A 25182-nucleotide genomic window follows, 5' to 3' on the forward strand; every position below is an offset into this window, starting at 1 on the left:
AAAAGTGTTTGTGTGTGTGTCTGTGTGTGTCTGTGTGTGTCTGTGTGTGTGTGGGGGGGGGGGGGTTATAAATACCAATTTAAATTTAAATCACATTGACTGTAATGTAAATTTGAAGTTGGAAGAACCCAAAATGGAATTAAACAATATCAGTTATATTTTTTATTAATTAAACTATATCAGTTAAATCAAAAAGCAGTAATATTTTTGTTAAACAATTTGTTTACTTATTTTGCTTCTGTAATTGCAAAAGATAACAAAATCCAATCGATTACAATTCAGCGAAGCAATTTACCTATTGGGTTTAGTTTCTGAGAAACATTTTCCGAAAACACGTGTTCTCTATGCGTTGTAATCGAAAAAACTTCAGTTGACCATAATTGAAAAAGAATTTTTAAAACAAATACTTTTAAGTTGTTTAAAATTTTTTACCTTTATTTCATTTTATCTTCACAATTCTAATTAAATGTTTAATGTCTTATTAAATGTATGCTTATATAATTTATTAATGTTTGTTAATATTCAGGTTAATACATAAATTTATCTTTTCATTTAATTTCATAAATTAGTACTTCCAATTTTCCTGAAAAATAACTAACTAATAATAATAAGTAAAATGTTCAAACGACAATGTCAAATCAATATTGGAAATATTTTTTCTATCAATCTATTAACATCTGGAACAATTTGAAGTTTTAAGTGTTTCCAATATAACTTTCTCTAAGAATAAAACCTACTGCTTCGGTTATGAAATATTTTGTTTATATTGACTGAATGGGTTATGTTATTTTGCATATTTATAATTTTTTTTGTTTGTACTATTTTTAATTTTGTAAAGTGAGGCATTTATATAGAGTATGGCGTATAAAGTCTAACCTTTTTTTTGGACCCGACGAGCTTTTGTTAGTTTTTTTAATAACGAATCCTATTGATTTTCTTTCAAGTTTTTAAAAAAATTCTTTTTTAGTTAAAAAAAAAAATGACAAGTTCTTCAGAGTTTGAAACAGATTGTTCCCAGCAAACAGAGTGTCCTCTGACATTAGATACTTATAATCAATTAAGGGAACATTGCCAGCTTGATAGTCAAGAGTAAGTAGTTTGTTTTTTTTATTTATGTCATAGTGGTTCTTAAGATCACATATTTAATAATGCTAATTAACCAATTTTAATAATTTATGAGTCTAGTTTGACAAAAAATTTTGTTGAAATTGTTTTCTTTCCGTAGTTTCTTTGTTTAAAACAAAAATTTTGAGTCATTATGACATAGCATTAATTTTATCAAACTTAATATGAATCTTCAAAAAAGCTCACCATTAATGATTTAAAAAGAGCATCAATATCAAGCTTAATGACCTGATTAAGTTTAACGAATCTGAGGTACCAAAATATCTGTTGATATACTATTTATCCAGCAAGCTGATAATAATCTTATGAGCTTATAAAGTTTTATGTAATTCTTTGAAAAAGGAAGTTTTATAATATATCTATATCTCTAAAAAGTTTTTTTAAAAGTTGTTTTCCTTATTTGCTGTACATTTTTTATTTTAAGTATGATTCAATGATAGCTAATAAACTTTATAGTATACAGTAGCGTTCAAAAATATTTTTACAATTAGTTTTTGCTTTAAAAAAAATATTGACAGTAGATGGAGATCATTTATCTATTTTTTATTAAATGTAAATTAGTGGCATTTTACTGCAGTATGAAATTTTTACTTTTATTTATCATTAATAATTAAAGAATTTTTTTTTTTCAATTTTGCTTTTTGCAAAAGTATTTTTACTTTCAATTATATTTGAAAAACAATTAAGCATGAAAAACTGAAGATAGCTATCAAAGTTGATGAAATTTTAATTATATTAATCAATATTTTGTGGCATAGGTATTTACCTCAAAGGCTTCTGAAGTAATTACAGGGTACATCTTTTAGGCATTGAGCTAACAAGCTTAGTTAGTTTGTCTATAGGGATATTTTTCCATTTTTAGCGAAAAACTGCAAACAAAATCTTTTCGTTGGTAAAAAATTTTTCTACTAAATGATTAATCGAGTTTCTACTCCTTCCATAAATTTCCAATTGAATTTAGGTCAAGACTTTGACCAGGCCAGTCCATAACATGGACTTTATTTGATATGAACCAATTTTTTGCAGCCTTTGAAATGTGTAAAAATGCATCAACATTAGTGTTTCCAGCATTATCCTGCTGGAAACACTAATGTTGATGCATTTTTGCTTTAACATGTAGTAGCATATGATTTTTTATCAAATCAGTATAGTTTATACTCAATTTGAACTAATGTATTCAATTTGAAATAATATACTTATATACTCAAAATGAACATGAAAAAAACCATGAGAGTACCACCTCTGTGTTTTACAGTTGATACAGTGTACCAGGGTCTCCTCTTTTAATTTTAGGATGTCGAACATACTTATTACCATCAGATGAAAGCAAATTATATTTATTTTCATCACTCTACAACACTTTACCCCAATCTTGTTTAGTCCAGTGTAAATGCTCTGTGGTGAATTTTGCTTGAGCCAGTTTTTTTTTAAATCAATGGTTTTCGACTAGGACATCTTCCAAATAAATTGTCGTCATGTAAATGTTACAGTTAATATTTTTACTTCAGAATATTTGTTTGTTTTCATAAGTAATCTGCATTCCAGTAAGGCAAGCATCACCTTTTGACGTTTGACAAATTTGACAATCATCCCTTTTATAGTTTTTCTTGGTCAACTCGATTCAGTTTTTTTTCTAAAGTTCACCTGTGGGCTTTTTATCTTGATTCATGCACATATAAGCTGTTTGGATACTCCTAATTGATAAGCAGCTTCCGCTTTTGTGATTCTGCAATAATTAATTGTATTTACTACTAAATTATGAAGACCTTTGCTATACTCCTTGTGTTTTCCCATTTTTGAATGTGATTTTAACAAAATTTAATAAATTTTGCATAAAAAATTCCACGTAAATATAAGAATTTATAACATAAAAAAATTCAACAATCAAGAGTAAATGTACCTTTGAACTAATGTTTTCTAAAAACATTACAAGCTAAATGCAATTATTTATTAAAACAAAAGAACTTCTACTGGTAGAAGTTTTTTTTATCATAACCAAATATATTTTTATTTTGTCATTTAAAATTATATTTGTATGGGTGTAAGTTCCATAAACAAAGAATGGTTTAAAAACTTTCCATTAAGAAGATGTTGCACAAAAAATAATAGTAAAAATACCTTTGACTGCTACTGCATATATATATATATATATATATATATATATATATATATATATATATATATATATATATATATATATGTATATATATATATATATATATATATATATATATATATATATATATATATATATATTTATATCTGCTATATATATCACTATTGTATAATATATATATGTATATATATATATATATATATATATTTATATCTGCTATATATATCACTATTGTATAATATATATATATGTATATATATATATATATATATATATATATATATATATATATAAATATATATATATATATATATATATATATATATATATGTATATATATATATATATTTATATCTGCTATATATATCACTACTGTATAATATATATATGTATATATATATATATATATATATATATATATATATATATATATATATATATATATATATATATCTACTATAGTGTATTTATATAAGCATTTGCTCACTTATTTTGCTTATCTTAATCAATATGACTCTTTTTGAAAAAGAAGAAAAAAAAAATAATGAATGAAAAGAACACTTACTCCTTATTTGAAATAAATTCATAAAAATTTCCTTATTTGAAAATATAATATAATATATTAATTAAATTCAAGAATTACAAAAGATCTTGCAAAAAAGTATTGCAAATTTTAATAAAGAATTTTCTGACTTGAAATTTTTTTTTTAAACAAAACAAACTTTTTAGTATAAAGGGATAGCTTAATAATTAGTAATAACTTAATGACTTAGAAATGTTGCTTCTCTTTTTCTTTTCTAGTACTATAATGGGCACTGCTCTAAAAAGCTAATGTTTTTTGTGCTATCTATTAAAGTTCATTCTCATGTTACTCATGATTCAATTAAGTCTCATTCTTTTTCTGTGACTGTTCCTAAGTGCTCCAAAAATTCTTATTCGTCTAGTTTTTTTCCTTGAACATCAGTTATTTGGAGTTCACTTCCTTCATCTTGTTTTCCTGATTCATATAATTTGCAATATTTTAAGTCGTCTGTCAATCGTTATCTTGCTCTATAAACTTCATCTTATTTCTTCCAGTAACTTTCAACTCTGAAAGTGGTTGCTTGCAGCCTTGTTGAAAGCAATGATGTCAAAAAAAAAAAAAGTTTATAACTTTTAGACAAAAGGTATTAAATTATTTGTTTTTTAATTATAACGTAAATAAAAAACAAGTTCTTCTATGACAATATGAATAATTCAATTAATTATTTTACTTTATTTGCTCCATGCATTGCGATTGAACCTCTAACTGAACCATAAGTATAAAAAAGTTAAAAAAAAAATGCAAACCCAGGCTTGGACAAGAATGGCGTACAATCAAACGCTATTGCTGACCATGTAAATTTTCTCTTTTTTGTGTTGAGAACTTGACTACAACTGTTGAAATGCAAAGTATAGCCAAAAAACGAGTTTGAAAGTTGGCAAACTATACTTTAAAAATGCAGTGGTAAACATTCATTTTAGCATTGGGTGAAAAAGATCAGAGGAGATTTTTTTGATTTTGAAAATGTCTTTGCCAGAATGTAATTATGAAAAACATTTCCAGTACTTTATTTAGAATTAAAAATATTAAAAAATCTTAAACTAGTACAAATTTTGCATAAAAATATGTAAAAAAACAAAAAAAGAATTTTTCTATTTTTATGGAATAGACAACCTTAATGTTTTGAACATTTCAGAAATGCACTGATAAAAGAAACGCTAAGCTAAACTTAAACTAGAAAAAAAATTTAAAAAAACTAAAGAAAAAAGAAAACAATTTCTTACGAAAAAGAAAATATATAAGCTTTAAAATAAAACTCAAAAAATTCAAACTTGAAGCTAAAATATTACTATATAATAAAGATTTTTAGAAATACATGGAGAAATAGTTTCAAATGTTTAAATTTATCATAAAAACATGCCTACTAAAAATATATAAATATAACATTTAATTTACATTAAAAAATGCGTTTATTTTAAATGATCCTTATAATTAACTTTTTTATTTAAAGCCTTCACATAAAACAAAAACTTTAGAAAAGATCAACAATTAAAAGTTATTCATAACATTATGATTTTTTTATTGCATTCAAATTGTTTACATTAAAACAGCAATTGTCAAATTGCAAAGAAAAAAAAATAAGCGTGGTCAGTTACAGCATGCACGCCATTTCTGTCCAGGCCTGAAAGCACACTTAAATGAAATGCAAAAGAAAGTTTTAAATTAAAGTACTTTTTAATTCCACTTTTACTAAATTGTTCTTGAATTTTAGATTATATTTCTATTGATTTATTTATTTATTCATTTATTTATTATTTATTCATTATTTATTATTTTTAACACAATTTTTGTCCTTAACTCAAAGTGTTATATTTTACTTGTTTATGTCTAAAAACTGCAAAAAAATGATTACATCGAGGAAAAACTTTGATGTCATGACCGCACCACAAAAAAAATTTAATTTATTGACATAGAATAAGAAAATTTTTATAATTTTGTTTACTTGGTCTGGTCAGAAACAATTACATATTGAATAGACAGATTTTATTTAGACAAGTTGCAGAGCTCTTCTGAATAAGCTCCTAAGTTCTCCTTGAATTTTTATTGAGATGTGTATTGAGGATATGGAGTTTGAGTGACATTTTGAATCGCATTTTGGTCTAACACTTTATAAGAGTTTCAACCACTTAGTTTTCTGTCTTTTAATTACCCAGGAGGCCATGAACAACTGGTACAAAACTGTTTCAAGTAGCTCTTGCAATCCTGTTCAGAAGCTTGACAAACTTGTCACTTTCTATAATCTTTTTGATCTGTGCTCCAACTAAGATACCGGCTCCAACATGAGACTCAGACAACATTAAAAAAAAGATCTTGGAGGCTTTAACTTCTTATCAAGAGCAGTACAAATGGTGGCATAATCACTTTCTGAGGTTCTATTAGCAGCTCACACTACACAATGCTCTTGCCCACAGAGAACTTTGTCTGCTGTGTCTTTTCTGTGATAGTGCACCTTGTCATGGCTGTGTCATGGCTGTGCCAGAGGCAAAGGAAACAAGAAAATTTTGTAACCCTGCTTTAAAGTCCATTTTTTGAAGTCTTCAATGACCTTCCATCCATAGTTGTCATATTTCAAGGCACTCAGCAAAATCTTGATACTGGTATACTTTTTTTTGAGATGCACAAAGTGAACCACTCGAATAGAAAAGTAGTTGTTTCTGTTGTGAAACAGCACAGCTTTAAGGCTTTGGGATGAAGTGTTTATAAATAAATACCATTTGATTACATTTATTACCAATGGCTTTAAAAAGACCAGCCACATTGTTACAGAACCAATTCTTTCTTTATTCACCAATAACACAAACTGAACTATTTTTTTCAAGTCACCTATTATATTTGTAGCACAAATTTTTGAGCAGTTTGAGAACATTCTAGAAAGTTCTGGAAAGTTCTAAAATATTTTGGAAAATATTATAGTCACAGAGACAAAGTTTTTGTGGAACAACAACTATTTTATATTTGTTTTCAGAAAAATGGTTTAGGAAAACAACTCAACGACAAAACAAAAAATCTTTTATGAAGTGTTGTTGTTTTACTATTTTAAGTTTGAGTTTTTTGTGTTTTGCTTTTATAGCTATTCCTATTAAAGGTTTGCCCCCCTTACATAACTTGAAAATACTTTTTTTTGTAAATAATACTTGGTGCTTGCATTCCTTTGTAAAAAAAAGCATGCAATGCACTAAAATATTAAAATATCTAAAGGCAATTTAAAATTATTGAAACACAACTACTTGACAAAGATTAAAGAGTTAATTATTTTAATTTGTTGATTATTTTATCAACTTATATTACAAATTCTAATTTACAACTTGCCGTATTTGCAAAACAGTCAATCACATTTTCAAAATTTACTGGAAATTCTATGTACACATTAAGTAAGGTCAATCCAACTTGTCTATTTTCTGTCCTTTGTGTTCATAGCCAGTTTTTAACTGCAGAGTTGAAAAGCTATATTTAGCACTGGCAACACTTTATAATAATGAACTTTGTAATTCCTATTACAAAGTTCATTGTTTTATTAAAGTTCACTATTATTACATGCTCGATGTTGTTGTGAAAAATGCCATCAATATGACATGCCTGTATGAGAAAACAGAAAGATACTTTGGTCAAAGTGATGATGCAAAAGTTGTTTTTTGTTTGCAATAGATAAAACACCTGGTATAATACTTGAAAGGTTTCATCTAATACATGATGACCATTTATGAAAGAGAATTCATAGTTGTAGGTAATCGAATGCCAATATTGTGTCATTTCAAAGCAGTCTATTCTTTGGGTTATCAGCGGCGGTAGACCTTGATCATGAATAACTCCCATTAATTTACTGTTGACATACATAACTTGCAAGGGTATTTTGTCACTTTTGTGAGGAGAAATTTTTTGCCATATGATCCTTTGAAGGAACAGCACAAAAATTTTTGGTTGCATAGCTGAAATTTGGTTGCATAACTGAAACCCCTTTGTTACAAGAATTCAGAATTTTTTTTTCTGTTTTAACAGTTCTGAGACTCTAAATTTTTTTAATTTTGAGATCTTAGCATTCAGAAAAAATTTTTTTTTTCTAAATTTGTGCTATTTTTAAACCATGTTCAAATTAAAGGTTAGTTTATGCAAAATTTAACAGCAACTGAAAAATAAAATATAATCATTTTAAAAAACTAAATATAACCATGTTTATTTGTTTTAGGCTTTTGGACTTGTGTGGATCTTCTGGTGAAATTAAAACCAGTGAATCATTTGGTACAGTTGAAATAAGTGAATCATCTGGTGCAATTGAGACAAGTGAATCATCTGGTGAATTTAAACCAAAATGCCCAAAATCTGTAAAAAGTATGTTTTCTCTCTCTCTCTCTCTCTCTCTCTCTATATATATATATATATATATATATATATATATACACACATATATATATACATGTATATATATATATATATATATATATATATATATATATATATATATATATATATATATATATATATATATATATATATATATATATATACATACAGGCAGGCTTCAGCGAGAAATAAATGAGTGCAAGAGCGGAGCAGCTCTTCTAAACTGTTTTTACAAGAGCTTTCATTATATGCGCGAGCTATCTGTTTAATCATCAAAACTGCTTGTTAAATACAAAATTTGATTTTATATTTGTTTCAAGCATATGCTTGTAGCCTTAATGTTACAAGAATATATACATAACAAGCGTTATTTATCATGGCGTGAAAAGTATTTTTAGTAATAACCATGCCTTTAAAAAAGAATTTAATTTAAGTAAGTTAATTATGCAATTATTGGATTATTTCAAAAATGACTTTTGCGTTTTTTATCTTAGTTAATATGATAATGGTTTTCTTTTATAAAAAACTTTGCGAACTTGACCATATTGTCATAAATGTTATAGTTATATTGACTGTTACGCAAAAAAAAAAAGCAAAAAAAACAATGTATTTTGTAAGCAAAAAAGTCAATCTGAAACTCAAAATTTGTCTTTTTTTATTAGATGTAGTTTGCAAAAGAATTTTTGATTTTTTAAATCATTACCTAAAAATAAAAATAAAAAAAATTTTTAATTTTAATTTATTTTGTTATATTTAAATTAAATTTTTTATTAAATTAAAATTTATTTTATTAAATTTAATTTGGATTTTTTAAATATATTAGAATGGTCCGTTTTACATTTTTTTTTACTTCTAAAGTTTCCAAACTATGTTAAAGAAAAAAAACTTCTTTTTAATAAATTTAATTCAAGTTACTTTAAAATGTTCGTTTTACATTCAACTATTTTGTTTATTTATTTAGAGTTTTAAATTCAATAATTTTTTTTCATCTCGTTATGAAATTGCTGATATTCAAAAGTGCTTAATGCACTTATAACTGAATATAAATGCATTGCCAAATAAACCATAATCAAGCCTGTCCTCAAAATTATTAGATTTAATAAAAATGTTTTAAAGAATTTTTAAAGTAAACTTTAAATAACAAACTTATGAAAAGATGATTTTTTTAGTTTTGAAATTGCTTTTCGACAAAAGTTTTTTCTTTATCGTTTATGTTTTAGATTGATCATAGAATTAATGTCAATTAGAAATGATTAACTAGTTTATGAGTAGTATGCAAAGATTTTGTTAAAGCCGAAATGTTGATAATTTTAATTTGTTTTTTGACCAATTAAGAAATTCAACTATAATCTGTTGCCCCCCTCGTTTAAAAAACAACAATTAAATTAAAAGAAAACAAACAAGTGTTTTAACAAATAAATAGTATAGGTTTAAATAAGTATAAGTTTTTTAAAATAAGTAAATTTTTTTTTAAAGCAACATATTTAAATTTTATTGATCATTTTACTTAAAACAATATTGCTTAATTTAAAGATATTTTATAAATATTCTATAAAGATAAAGACTTAAAATGATTTTTAATGTGGTTTCAAATTATATTTAATTATAATGCAATACTTTAAAATAAGAAACTTATGTGATTTAGCGATGGAAATATGTTTATTAAGTAAAGTTACATTGCTCGTGTTATGCTTTTCTGTTATGCAACAAAATCTCACAATAAGGCCTGTTTATATATATATATATATATATATATATATATATATATATATATATATATATATATATATATATATATATATATAAATATATATATATATATATATATATATATATATATATATATATATATATATATATAAATATATATATATATATATATATATATATATATATATATGTATATATATATATATATATATATATATATATATATATATATATATATATATATATATATATATATATATGTATATATATACAACCCGTAGATGTTGTCTGAAAGTTTTTGCCATATTTTGTTGACAAAAAGTAAAAATTAAAATGCAAGACCGGAATTATTTTTTTTTATTAATTGAGAGACTGCCTGCTCCAACCAAACCCTCAGTCGATGTAGCAACACTCCCTTGCGGGTCAGACTAAAAGATAGTAGATGTAGCAGCACTCCCTTGTGGGTCAGGCTATTTGTCAGTCGATGTAGCAGCACTCCCTTGCGAGTCAGGCTATTTGTCAGTCGATGTAGCAGCACTCCCTTGCGAGTCAGGCTATAAGATAGTCGATGTAGCAACAATCCGCGCATGATTTGCAGTAAAAAAAAATAAAAATAAAAACATTTTATTAAAAAAATTAAAAATGAAAACATTTTATTAAAAAAAATAAAAATAAAAACATTGTTTATATTGTTAAAAACATTCAGAATGTTTTTAAAACATTCTGGTCAATTAAATTTGCGTTTTTGTGGTTTTTTTAAAAAACGATTTATTTGTAATTAAATTAATGGTTTTTACTTTCGTCCAACACGCAAATGTTGGACAAAAGTCAAAAGTAATTAAAAGTGACGTATGTGTTGGCGTAAGAATCACTTTTTTCCTTCCGCTCTTCCCAAAGACAACAAACTATAGATCTATATATATATATATATATATATATATATATATATATATATATATATATATATATATATATATATATATATATATATATATATATATATATATATTTATATATATATATATATGTGTGTGTGTGTGTATATATATATATATATATATACATATATATATATATATATATATATATATATATATATATATATATATATATATATATATATATATATATATATATATATATATAAATATATATCAACCCTCGGAATTAGGAAAAATGAGGTCGGCAATAATTGCAGTATTGTGACCCTCTAATTTAGCCCTTATTATATATAAAGTTTATGCACACATTTGCAGGCTTTGCTTTTAATAAAAAATGCCTAACGTATTAGCCTAATGTGAATTTGACGTCTTAAAATTCTTATTATTTTTTTAAGGCATCAACTTTTTTAAACTACTGCAATATTATTATTTATTGCAAAATTAATTAAATAAATGTTAAATAAATGTAGAAATGCTATTATGGAATGTTTATTTTTGCTTGTTTTTTTTATATTAAATAATTAAACTTGATATTACATTTTAAAAATGTTTGATATAAACAAATTTCTTTCTTTTCTCAACATAATTAAAAATGGATAAATGAATTAAGATATGTTAAACTTTTTTAAATTATTATTTCTTAAATTTCTAATTGCCCTTTTGCAACTAAAAATGATTTTTTATTTAAAAAAAATTAGAGAGTAACAAAAAAAAAATTACGTTAATTTATTTACATTTTTATTTAAAAATTATTACTTTATCAGGGATTTTGTTTTTCCAAACATCATTTTTCAAAATTATATTGCTGTTTTTACCATTTATTAAAAAATAATTGTTGCACTTTAACTTGCATTATAAAAAAATTTTAATGAATATTTTGTGAAAATTTTTGGTGCAGCATTGGAACATGTTTACAAGGAATTTAATTTTCAGTAAAAAAAATGATTAGGAAGGATAACTGAAAAAATAATTGCAATAAATATTACCTAATTTTTTTAAAAGAATAATCAAAATTTCAATATTAAACAATATATAGCAATATTTTTGAATAAATTTGACAATTAAGTTTAACCCAAGGATTAACTTTAATTTTATTAAACCTAAATATATTTTTTATCAGAATTAAATTATATGTTTTTAATAAATTAGTTTTAAATAAATCATGTTTTTTATCAGAATTAATTTTAAAAAGATATATATTTATTATGATCTTTGCTTTAAGCTTGAAATATTAGCATTTTTCAAGCGAAAAAATCATATAAATAAAAAAAATTAAAAAATTTAAAGTAAAATATAAAAAAAAAAGTTTAACTTTTTTTTATTTTAATAATTTTTTTTTACTATATAGAAATTTAAGTAAATTTTTTTTTATTGCAATCAAAAGTTGTATAAATATTCTTGTGCTTGCAAGATAATAAAAAATTATGATAAATTAAGTGAAAAGTTAATAAACTCTTTTATTTAATAATGTATACATGAAAAAACTTGTTGTTAACTATAAAAAATTTTGTTTTCTGTTACTAAATATGTCAATTAAATAATTAGCTTAATAGAGATTAAGTTTTCTAATTTTTTTCATTAGTAAATAGCGCTTATATCTAACATAATTATCATTCAAACTTTTGTAACAAACTTTTTTACATAATCGTCATTCAAAAGTTAAAGTGATTTTTGTAAAATTAGTTATTTCTTTTATTTTACCGCTTATTGACTAATTTCAAAGTTAAATGATGATAAACAGTCGCTTAACCCATATTGCTTTAGGCGTGTATAAAATAGCTTAACGCATACGTAAATTGCACGCAACATAACACTTTAAAACAAGACCTGCATTTACTTATATGTTTGTAAATTTAGTAAGTCCGTTGTTAAGATAAAAATAGTAAAGAAAATATTTTATAAACTTGCTGCTCTCACAATAAGGGCTGGGTTTTTTGTTTCCAAGCTCCAATCGCCTCAATTCTTTTTAAAACATTCTCTTTTGACATAAGCATAAACATACAAAAATTTAAAGTTTGCACAATGCCTGTAAGTGTCAAAACTCAGACATCTCAAAATTTAGTGTACACCTGTGTGTGTTATATATATATTATTATTATTATTATTATTATTATTATTATCATTATTATAGTTGCAGTCGTAAAATATACATACAATATATATACATACAGCAAGCAGGGAAAACTCCCTACTATAAACAACCACTTATATAAATGTTCGTTCTGAATTTTATCGCCAACCAGTAGTTTAGTCTAATTTTCAAAGAAAGTACAGTTGAGTAGAAAGTTACTTGCTTAGGTAGTTCATTCCAGTATTTTGCTAATCTATTATATAGTTGGTTATGTCTTAAAAGACATTTTGGAACATATTCACGCTTTATTTTAAGATGGTGACCAGGTGACAAGGAGTTAATAAATTTATAATAATAAATATAATAAATAATAAATTTTGGTTGATATATATCATTAATTATATCAAATCGATGTATTAGTTTAAACATTTGGATATGACCCCATCATGGGTGTTGAAACTCTAGCGATTTAATCTTTTTAGTATTTTGTAGTATTGAAGATGTCTCAAGCCTAAAGCCTATTTTGTTGCTTTATGTTGAACAGACTCAAGAAGTTTTTAAATACAGGGCCCAAACAGACACTGCATATTCAAAGTGTGGTCTTATAAACACTTTATATACAGTGGGCAGCCCAATTATTAGTTACACTTGCAAAATATATTATATTACCCATTATAAGCTTTTTTACGTATTCTTATGTTAAATTTTTATATAAATATTAGTCCTACTTGCTTAAATAAATATATTTTTTTAAAAAGTAAAACACTTATTTAAACAGTTACTATTTTTAAGCATTTATTTATAAAAACTCATAATACAAAATGTTTTTTAGTATTTCGTTGGGCGCCTTTTGCATCAATTACTACTTGTATCCTTCTTGCCTTACTTTAGGTGCAATTCTTTACATTTGCTTTTAATTCCTGATCATTATGCCCGGGATTATTTTGTGAATCTATGAGATTTTTTTTGTTGGTTTTAGTATCATGCTCAATTATCTGCTTTAAAAGTTCTCAGGTGTTCTCTATTAGGATTAAATTAGGAGAATTGACAGGCCATGGTAAAACAGTAACATTTTTTGACTCTAAATATCTTGTCACTGATTTAGCTTTATGGCATTGGGCAGAATCATGCATAAAGATGCATTTGTATGGATCAGGAAACCAATCATTTAACTGAGGAAATAATTTGATAGCTAATACTTTTTTATATTTATCCTGGTTTTTCATCTCTTCAACTATATAAAGAAGGCTACTGCCCTTACCACTTACAACTGATCACACCATTACCTTTAGAGGTTGTTTTACTGTCTCAATAACACAGTCTGGGTTATATTTATCTTCTTTCCTTTGTCTAACAAAAGAAGAATTATCCAATAATATTTCAAATTGGGACTCATCTGTGAAACACACCTGAAAACAAATAAAAATAATAATATAAAAACTCATATAAATATTTTAATCAGTGATGCTGTTGTAATAAACAGTTAAATAAGTATTTACTTACATTTTCCCAATCTTCAGCAGAGATATGTTGGTGTTGTTTAGCCTAAGTGAAGCGTTTTAATTTTTTCGCTGACATAAGTTTAGGTTTCCTCCAAGGTCTGTAGGATTTAAACCCCAGTACTGCTATTCAATGCCTTGTAGTTTTGTTAGAAATCTTGATACTGGTTTCTTCTATGATTTTAGTAACTGCTTTTGTACTTTTTCTTTGGTTTTTAACACAAATGTAATGGGTTGCCTGTTCATCTCTCAGGGTGGTGACACATTTTCCAATTCTGGCACTTTGAACAGGTATGCTTTAACTAAGTTTGCAATTTTTCTCTGGGAATGATTTGGATGTTTTAATGAAGCAAATATTACTGATATTTTTTTGTTCGATATATCTTTAGCTTTTCCCATTTTTAGGCACCAAAGTTCAAATATTTTTATTTAAACTTACTAATTGATGTATAAAAATGAGTCACTAAAACACCAAACAGTTGACAAAAGTTTCATTTATTACGCATGCATTGTCTCGTAAATAATAATTTTGCAAAGAAAATGCAAAAAGACTTATTTCGCAGGTTTTTGCATATTCTAGCTTATCAATGCTAAAAATTGCCACAATTATTTACAAATATTTCAACTTCATAAAAAAAATGTAAAAAACTATTATTGATATTAAAATCTTTAAGAATGTAAGAGTAGAAGCAAATTTATTCATTTAAAATCTATATTTAATTGTAGTTTTTGTTAAAAAACAAACTGTAACTAATAATTTGGCCGCCCACTATAATTAGAGCGGGGATGCGGAGTCCTCAAAAGATGGATCATGGATCATATGCAAATGTTAACTTGGTTTTGGGTGGACTGTTTTTTTTAATAATAAAAAGATGTTTAATATTTAACAAAGTTTGTAAGTAAAAAAGAAGTTTAAAGTTGTAGTAAAAACAGAAATTGATGTGACCCTCCTTTTGACTAAGAAGAAAACTATTTTAAAATGAAATTATTTGGCTGTAATTAATTTTTTTCATATGTAAATACTTCCTGTACAAACCCAAACCCTTGTTTGATGTGCGTACTTCAGCGCCTGGAGATAGGGGTTAAGTACTCACATTTATTAGGTGTATCTGCATGCACAATGTGCGTTTTCTGACTTGTGTGTGTTTCTACCTATTTATTTTATTTATAAATTTTTTTTTATTTTCAGATAAAACACTGTCAAGCTTGGTATGATTTCTTGTTTTTAATAATCTTTTTAAAATGTCTACTTGTGATTAAAATAAAATAAAAATTATAAATGGTTGTATTTAATAGTATAATTATTAACTAACTAGAAGAAAGTAACTAGCAGCCTCTAGCAGTGTCAACCTAATTTGGCCTAAATATATAATGTGATTTTTTTGTCATGTTGTTTGATTTCGCATTTTACCTTTTAAAAAATTGATGATGTAATGATAATTGATGATGTAATAATAATTGATGATGTAATGATAATTGATGATGTAATAATAATGCAAATGATTGAAAAAGTAGTATTGGTTTTTTATTAATAAAAAAAACAGTCATTAAAGATCTGTTTTTTTAAAGAGGTAAACATGTGACTATAACATAGTCAAAACATTTTATGAATATATAATCACAATATATTTAATTTTTTTTTAATTATCTATTTATTACATAAGTTCACAATTATAGAGGAGTTTGAAAAAGAATTTTTTATATTCCTATTTTTCCAGATTTATAGTATCAAAATAAAAAAATCAGCAGCTTTACAGAGAACAAATTTAATTTTCTTCAGTTTTATTTATTCCATTGTTTACACTGCAACAAGACTTGTTAACTTTAAAGTTAATGAGAATTGTTACAAATTAGTTAATGGGAAGGCTTTTGTCTTACTGTAGTGCGAAGAATGGAGTGTTAATCAGACTCTTGCATAATTTTTTTCAACTTTTTGTTCAAGACTTTTTTCAATATTCTGTTTAAATAAGGCTAATATATTTTCAAACTGTACTGATTTTTATTACTACCAAAAATATTATTTGGTATTGGGTCTATAACTAAACCAGCATTCGACATAAAAGTCATATTATGATGTAACTTTTATTCTAATTTAAATTTTACTTTAATTATGCATTTCAATTTTACTTTAGTTATGCATTTAAAATTTACTTCAATTATGCATTTAAATTTTACTTTAATTATGCAGTCTATAAGTAAAAACACAACATAAAATGATGCAGTCTTTTAAATCCTAATGTTTTCATTCATTTTTAATGATCCTCAAACAACAGATAATTTTTTTTTAATAATGATACTGACGATCAGCAAATCAATATATCAGCAAATCTAAAAATTTACCTTATCCTTTAGTTATTTTCATTTCAAAATAACTATGTTAACTATAATTATAAATAAATTTTTTTTTTATTAAAAGTGAATTTAAAGTATATTGTTTTTTTTCCTCAGAGCACTAACACACAAGTTAACAACTCTTTTAAAGGCAGGTAATTGTCTTCATTTATATTTAAATCAGAATTACTATATTATATTAATGAATTTCTAAATTATATTAATGAATTACTATATTAATAAATTACTATATTAATAAATTACTATATTAATGAATTACTATATTATATTAATGAATTACTATACTATGTAAATGAATTACTATATTAATGAATTACTATATTGTACACAGGTCAAAAATTGGCCTTTTAGGTTTGATTTTGGAACACTCCAAATATTTATATAGATTCTTTATAACAAACCTTTAAGCTTCACAGAACTGTAAAAATTAAAATCCTGCAGGTGGCACATTTTCTGAAAAACCATTTAAAGTGGGGGGACCTACAAAATTTCATGTTCAAGTAAAGAAACTTCCTGAAATAGTGCAAACCTTAAATTATTGCATACTAATACTAACATCAAATAATGATTTTCTGCCAAAAAAAAAATTAAAAATAAAATCTAGGAACATGGAATACACAACGTTTTTGGGGCACCGACCCCAAATGGGGCAAAGAAAAAAATTAAAATTTTTTTTTTGTACAATCTCATAGGTAATCTAATTTTGTTCATAGAACTCTAATTTAAAAAAGATATAAAATTACAGTTCAAGAGTTATGACCAAAAAACTTTTGATCCCCTCCCCTTTCCAAAAAAATTAGAAAGTTTGAAATTTTAAATAACCATAACTTCTAAAGTGCACATAGTTTTTTTATGAAACTTGAAATTTGTCAATGAATTTCTATTTGGGCTAAGAAATTACAAAAATATTTTTTCAAATGCGTAAGCCCCCTCAAACGGGGCAGTTTTCCTAAATTTTGGGGTACTCTGGTTTGAAGGCTTAAATCGCAGCTATTTTTAGGACAGATTTGTTATTTATGACCATACTATGACTTTGTGTAAAAATATTTTGTTCTTCAAAATGCCAAATAATTGTAAGCCCCTTTATTTTTAGTAAATATTTTTTGTTTAGGTTCACTAAAGAATATTCCATAAAACATCAAAAACTACATGTTCATGCTGGAAAAAGTTTCAGCTATTCGTTTACTTCTTTCACCATGCTTCGAGCTAAGGACAGAGACATTAAATCGGTTTACAACAAACTTCATTTTTTGGTGCGAGGCTTCTGTTGATTGTTCATTGTATCTTGAAAGAGAGCAGCTGTGCATATCTATGAAGGCTCCAAGATGAGCGCTTATGGCATGTACTTTCCATGTCACGCTGAGACTTTTATTCAAGAACTAAAATATATAAGTATTTATAATGAAATTATTTAAATTTAAAGAAGTTATTAAACATAACGAGTTTTTATTGTACTCACTTCTGAACAGTATGTTTGAGAATGTTCAAAACTTCTTGTAAAGTCTTGGATAAGCTTGTGATACTCTGGATCTAGTGGTTCACTAAATGTACCAGTAACAACTCTGTCAAACATCCTTAATGTATCAACTAAAGGGAAAAACTTTATTGGAATTCGTGATGCAAGGACTGTCTACATTTTTCAATATTGCTCTTGAAACATTACCGTCATATGTACCTCCATGATAACCTTTCCGTATAACACCAAGACTATTAACCCAATCTTTTAAACCTTCCCAGAGTGGTATAATATAATTACAAATGTGGTTTACCAAACCCATGAGAAGATGAAGTTCTGGTAAAGGCACTATGCTTATTACTAGCTTCTCAGGATCGTCTTCTTTTATAAGACAAGGATTCACAACATTCTGAATAAAAATAAATGGAACACGATAGTTTTGTATAAAAAGCTTTTAATTAGATTACAAATATATAAATAACGGTAACCTTAAAATTCATCATTTGTTTCTCAGGAAAACCTCCATCAGCATACTGGCCGTAATAGTTATCTAGGTCTCCGAAGCTTTTAAGTTGACCAGATTTCAGAATAGCTTCCCCATCACACGAGGCACAACTGTATTTTCCACCATGAGTCTATAAATATTTTTTAGTTATATAAATAGTTATATATATATATACAAAATTTATTTCCTTTATAGAATAAATTGGGAGGTTTTCAAGTAATTTAATTACCGAAATTCCCAACAAAATGTTTATGACTTTAAGGTCAGATGCAAGAGAATATTTACAATTATGAAGTTGAAGTTTTTCTGTTAATACTATGAGGTTGCTATGTGTTTCTTGCATATTTTCACAGTATGCCAATACAAGCGCAGAATTTATTCCAGAGTAAGTTCCCCTATCATTCCGGTCATTCTGTCTGTGTTGGTTTGGGTTAAACAAGTTTGCAATAACTTTTAATGAACCTCCACCTAAGGTGTTTTTATTTTTCTCATTATTCTTTAAATTTATAGTTTATTATCCATCTATATTATTACAAATCAAATGCTCATACCTGAATCTATGCCAACTCTTACAAAAGTACTTTAGAGATCTTGCTTTCTGTACTCAATTACAAATTCAATATACTCTATAATATCTTTTACATAAACTAAATCTCTTTTTACATTATTTATTAAACCTTTCTTTTTTTCCTCAAAGGAAACTTTCTAAAGCATTGAAGTTCTTAAGTATTTTTGTTTTATCATCCAATTTCTTTTCCATATTACTTTCAAACTTAACTCCATTTTTTCGGAAGGTCTTCAAGAGTACATTAGATTTGAACTGAGTCAGTTGCAAACAAACTACTAACTTGTTAAACTCAGAAAATGGTATTTCTATCGGTTTCGTACAAGTTTGACCTAAAGTTATAGGGACTCTAGAACCACCTATATAATTGACAAAAATTTTTAGAAAGGCAAAACATTTTCAAATATATAAAAAGAAAGCAAGTTTTTTAACATTATACCAGTCGAACACAACATTTCTTCACCTTTTTCCATTTCATTATTGGAATATAAACCTTTCAGAATATTGGACACTACTTGGCCTTGAACCTACACAATACAGTGAAAGCTGTAAAACCTAACTATTTTACAAATGAGATAATAATAATAAGAAACATTCTGATTTAAAAAATTAGTTGTAATAATAATATTTCGATAAATATTTTACTTTAACATCTTTATTTAATATATAAGTTGCCAAATTCTTTGATTGTTTTCTAGGGTAGCATTTATGGCGTATACCTTTACCAATAACGTGAAAACATTTTTGACAAATCTTTAAGCAAGTAACATTTGAACTCTTGCAAACACCAACTTTTTCTGAAATTATATTATTTTTGTTTTATTTGTCTATATTTATTTAAAGAACTGATTAATGAATTTAATTTTAACTAATTTTTAAAAAAGAAGCATAATATAGAACCTGAGATTTTATTAGTTGCCAATTTACAAATTTTACATTTTTTGCAGCTCCTATCGCAGTAGAAATTGCTTAAAGATTCCTTGTTCCATTTCTGTTTAACAGATGTTGAAAGAGGTTTTCCAGGTTTCAGAGGTTTTAAAATTTCAAACTTTCTAATTTTTTTGGAAAAGGGAGGAGGATCAAAAGTTTTTTGGTCATAACTCTTGAACTGTAATTTTATATTTTTTTTAAATTTGAGTTCTATAAACAAAATTAGATTACCTATGAGATTGTACAAAAAAAAAAATTTTAATTTTTTTCTTTGCCCCATTTGGGGTCGGTGCCCCAAAAACGTTGTGTATTCCATGTTCCTAGATTTTATTTTTAATTTTTTTTTGACAGAAAATCATTATTTGATGTTAGCATTAGTATGTAATAAATTAAGGTTTGCACTATTTCAGGAAGTTTCTTTACTTGAACATGAAATTTTGTAGGTCCCCCACTTTAAATGGTTTTTCAGAAAATGTGCCACCTGCAGGATTTTAATTTTTACAGTTCTGTGAAGCTTAAAGGTTTGTTATAAAGAATCTATATAAATATTTGGGGTGTTCCAAAATCAAACCTAAAAGGCCAATTTCTGACCTGTGTGTATTAATGAATTGCTATGTTAACAAATTACTATATTATATTAATGAGTTATTATATTATATTAATGAATTACTATATTATATTAATTATCATATTAATGTTGTGTTAAAATTAGCAATTAACAATAATAAACAAAAAAAAAAGTTAAAAAATACAAATAAAAATAACATTTTACTAAATGGTAAAATCTGCAAAATAATTAAAAAACAAGAATCTAATATAAAAAAGATTAAAAAACAAAGTTAAAAAACAAAACAATAAATAAAAAAATGAAATTGAGGGGGGAGGGCACTAACCGAAAGTAGATAAAAGAATAGTCAGAGAATCCTAATCTCATATTACAACCAATTGAACATAGTGAATCAAAGATTAAAATCCTAAGGTGAAACAGACAAATGTAAATTAGTCTTACAAAGAGCAAGTATGTTTGGTGAATTTTGCAGTAAAATTGTATGGATGAAAATTATTTTGACCATAATACATGATGTTTTTTCAAGAAATTCCTGGAATACCAAAAATTCACTTAAAGCCCCTAAAATATAAATTCACCTAAATCTAAACCTGGATTTCCTAAAGTTTCCGGAAATTAATAATAAATAGTAAGCAGCACAAATGGAGTAAAGCCTGGCCTATTGTAACAAACCTATTGTAACAAACCTATTGTAACAAACCTATTGTAAGTTTTCAAGACTGGTCATCAAATGTATAAGCTCAGACATATGCAATAACTGCTTCATATAAGCTCCAAGATGAATTTAGATAAAGTTTTTCATACTGAGCTTGTTTTTGATATAAAAATAAAAATGTTTTCCCTTAAAATAGAGAAGTGCTTCTCAGCAAAAAATAAGGTTCTTAGTATACTTGTAGCGTATTTTTGTGACAAAGTTAATAAAGTTTTATCAAAACACTATGCATCATTATCGCTTGTTGCTGTAAAAATATATGCTGATAGTCTTTTTAATGCTATTATTTATACACAATTTAATCAAAGCAGATGCAAAGAAACTTAATCAATTAATTTTCCAATTTATCAAATTGTATAAGAGGATAAATAAGTGAGTTTAAAACAAGATTAAGAAAAGCCATTTCTCACTTACTTGATATTGATGGTGATATTTTTTATCATTTTCACAATGTTGTCAAAAGTTTACATCTTTTTTCGGCAGTTGAAAATTTACAGGATGATATCTACATTGATTATAAGCTCAGCACAGATCTTCATGCATTTCTGGAAAAGTTTTAAATCACAGGTGTCACACACAACACTCCGAAGCAAAAGGTTTCTCATTGGTGGTTGACTGTTTTAGATCGTACTCTTCCTATGCTTGAGATAATGCCTGCATTCAACTTTTATTTTTTCTGGTTATTAAAACATACGTACTAAGATGATGTCACTAAGATAATGTCACTAAGATGATGTGACAAAATTTTAATGAGTACTAAAAAATAATAAAATGCAGCAGATAAGGTAGAACTAATAAAAGTTTATTTTTCCGATGTAAATAAAACATTATTTTATATTAATTTGTACATTGAAGTTCTTACTATTTTCAATCATTCATTTTAACTTTTGAAGAAAGGAACTATTAGTTCATGAAATTTATGACTAGCAAACTAAACTGGTAAAAACTTTAGGTTTTAACTTTAACTATTCCAGGTCAGGTCAGGTTCAAGATCATCACGATCACCCTGCGACTGGTATCATGTAACCTAGTACTACCTGCCTCATGTCCTGCTGCCTTGTAGGGTGTACTTTTTTAGGCAAAGGCTGTGACTTATGTCTGACATTTGTATCTTTTTAATAATTTTGTTATTAAAAAGATACACATAAATGTTTTTCAAACTTTTTGGTTATCTTCTGTCTATGCTTATGTTGTCCTTTATGTCCTATATTTACATTTATTGTCATATGTTTATGTGTTATATGTACACTTGACTTGATTTGATAATTTGAACAAAACAGTGCGCTTCCTTAACAGGATAGTGCACAATGATTGAGACACCAAAACTGTGCAAAGTACAAGGTGTTTTTTACTTTTAAAGTTAAAATTTGTAATTTACTTTTTTAATATTTTGATTTTTTTAAGGTTTAGTCAAAAAAATCAAAAATCAATTAAATTTTTTTTTTTTGATTGGACAGACTTTTTTTATTTTTTCTCAAAATTCTCAATTTTGATTTTTTCTTTAACCAAATTTTCTTTTTAATAATGTTAATTCACCTCCCCAAAAAAGAGAAGGCCACTACAGATGAAGTGGCTACTTAATTGCGGTTACAACCCTCTCTCAACTATAACTCCAAAAGAAAGAAAAGAAACAAGTTGAGCGCGGTACTACCAGGAATGTGGTGGGGATCGAATTCGGAACCTCTTCCTTATGAAGCAATGGGGTAGTAGTGTAGTGCACCACTACTGCATTAAAATTTATTGATTATAAATAAAGGTACTATGTTTAGGATTATACTTATTAGTTTAAAACAGCCAATGTGAACACAGTGATTATACACACACTGGGCATTCCCTAAAAATAGGTGGTGCATATTCCCTAAGGTAGTGTGATAGTAGTAAGGTAGTGCATACTTCAATTAATTATTTAACTTTTATAGTTAAAATATTGTTGTTTTTAGGTACAATTTTAATTTCAATTTTGTTGTCGAAGAAGAACCACCTACTAAATGTTGTACACTCACATATTCAAAATTACTCAACAAACTATTTGTAAGAACAGATCAGCTTGTAATTTTTCCCTTCAGTGTGATCTCACTTCCTAAAAAGATCAAGCTGCAAAGTTTTCTTATGTATAAAGGAAAGAACAATATAGTAGAGAGATGTCCAAATCATTTGCAGAAAGAAGGAAGTTAGTTTTTTTTAATTCTTATTTTAAATATTAATGGTTGACAGTCTCTATAAACAAAGCATTTATATTTTGAATTTCCTTATTTTTTCACTTTCTTTTTGCAGAACTAACTTTACATGCCACTAATAATATCTACATATCACTAATAATATGATGAAATCTTTCTCTTTTTCTCTTTATTTATGTCTAAAAATGTTTGGTTTGTTAAAAGCAGAAAGATATTTTTATTTGAAGTATAAATAATTTTTTGTTTTTAATAAATAATTTAATTAATATAAGTTTAATGTATATATAAATAAAGAATGTATAACATGTAAATAATTAAATGAATTTCAGTGCTTTGAATAGATCTAGCCAATCGCCATCATGTATTGCAAGTCAACAGTTTAACAGATGCTGTGTATTTAAAAGATGAGATTGGATATAAAGTTGTCTCAGTTCCGCGTATTTATGATTCTACGTCATTTTCAGAAACATATAAATTTGGGTGTTCATCCCAATGTAGATGGGGCATTGATAGATCTCCAATTATTATTGTGTGCCAGCTTGTTTTCAAGTATGTGTTGTATATATATATATATATATATATATATATATATATATATGTATGTATATATATATATATATATATATATATATATATATATATATGTATGTATGTATGTGTATATATATATATATATATATATATATATATATATATATATATATATATATGTATGTATATATATGTATATATATTTATTTATTTATATATATATATATAATACATATATAAAATATATCACATTATATATATAAAATATATCACATTATATATATATATATATATATATATATATATATATATATATATATATATATATATATATATATAATTGATACTTTAGAGATACTATAGTTGGATCTGAGATGCTTGAAGTTAATGTAAGTCAGTGTCCTGGGAGAGATAGAATGAATGCAGAAAAAAAAGTATTTTTAAACTTTTTATTTTATAGCTTATAATAGTATGATAATATATATATATATATATATATATATATATATATATATATATATATATATATATATATATATATATATATATATATATATATATATATATATATATATATATATATATATATATATATATATATATGTAAATTAGTAAAAACACTTATCTAACTTTTATCTTCTTCAGCATGTTTCGCCATCAGTAGGCTCATCAGGAAGATAAAAGTTAGATAAGTGTTTTTACTAATTTATTATTGCTCTGTTCTTTAAGAACATTAAGCACTTTATTTGTAGAATATACTGACAATTTATTTGTATAAATATGTATATATATATATATAAGTATTATATATAAATGATATAATAATGTTATATGAAGAATGAATTAGAGAAAATATATATGTTTATATGAAAATAATTAACAAAACAAATATATTAACTGTATTGTATTTATCTTATATATAAAGCAGCATGCATGTTTATATGTGAGCTCTTCATACATTCTCACACCCTTGAGACTAGAATTACCAAGTTTTTCATGGTTT

At 25.5% G+C, this 25182-nt stretch overlaps 1 protein-coding gene across 1 annotated transcript in view; it reads left to right on the plus strand.

The window, feature by feature from the left end:
* The first annotated feature begins 956 nt into the window (after window positions 1–956).
* LOC100207213 (cellular tumor antigen p53) overlaps window positions 957–25182 on the plus strand; it is a 38622-nt gene continuing 14396 nt past the window's right edge. The window contains exons 1-7 of the mRNA XM_065815087.1: window positions 957–1089; window positions 8008–8150; window positions 15573–15592; window positions 16832–16869; window positions 23412–23641; window positions 23990–24197; window positions 24532–24613. Coding sequence (XP_065671159.1) covers window positions 980–1089; window positions 8008–8150; window positions 15573–15592; window positions 16832–16869; window positions 23412–23641; window positions 23990–24197; window positions 24532–24613 — 831 coding nt within the window. The 5' untranslated portion in view covers window positions 957–979. The remainder of the gene's footprint in view (window positions 1090–8007; window positions 8151–15572; window positions 15593–16831; window positions 16870–23411; window positions 23642–23989; window positions 24198–24531; window positions 24614–25182) is intronic.

This window comes from Hydra vulgaris, chromosome 13 (genome assembly GCF_038396675.1).
Source record: "Hydra vulgaris chromosome 13, alternate assembly HydraT2T_AEP".
Lineage (NCBI taxonomy): Eukaryota > Metazoa > Cnidaria > Hydrozoa > Anthoathecata > Hydridae > Hydra > Hydra vulgaris.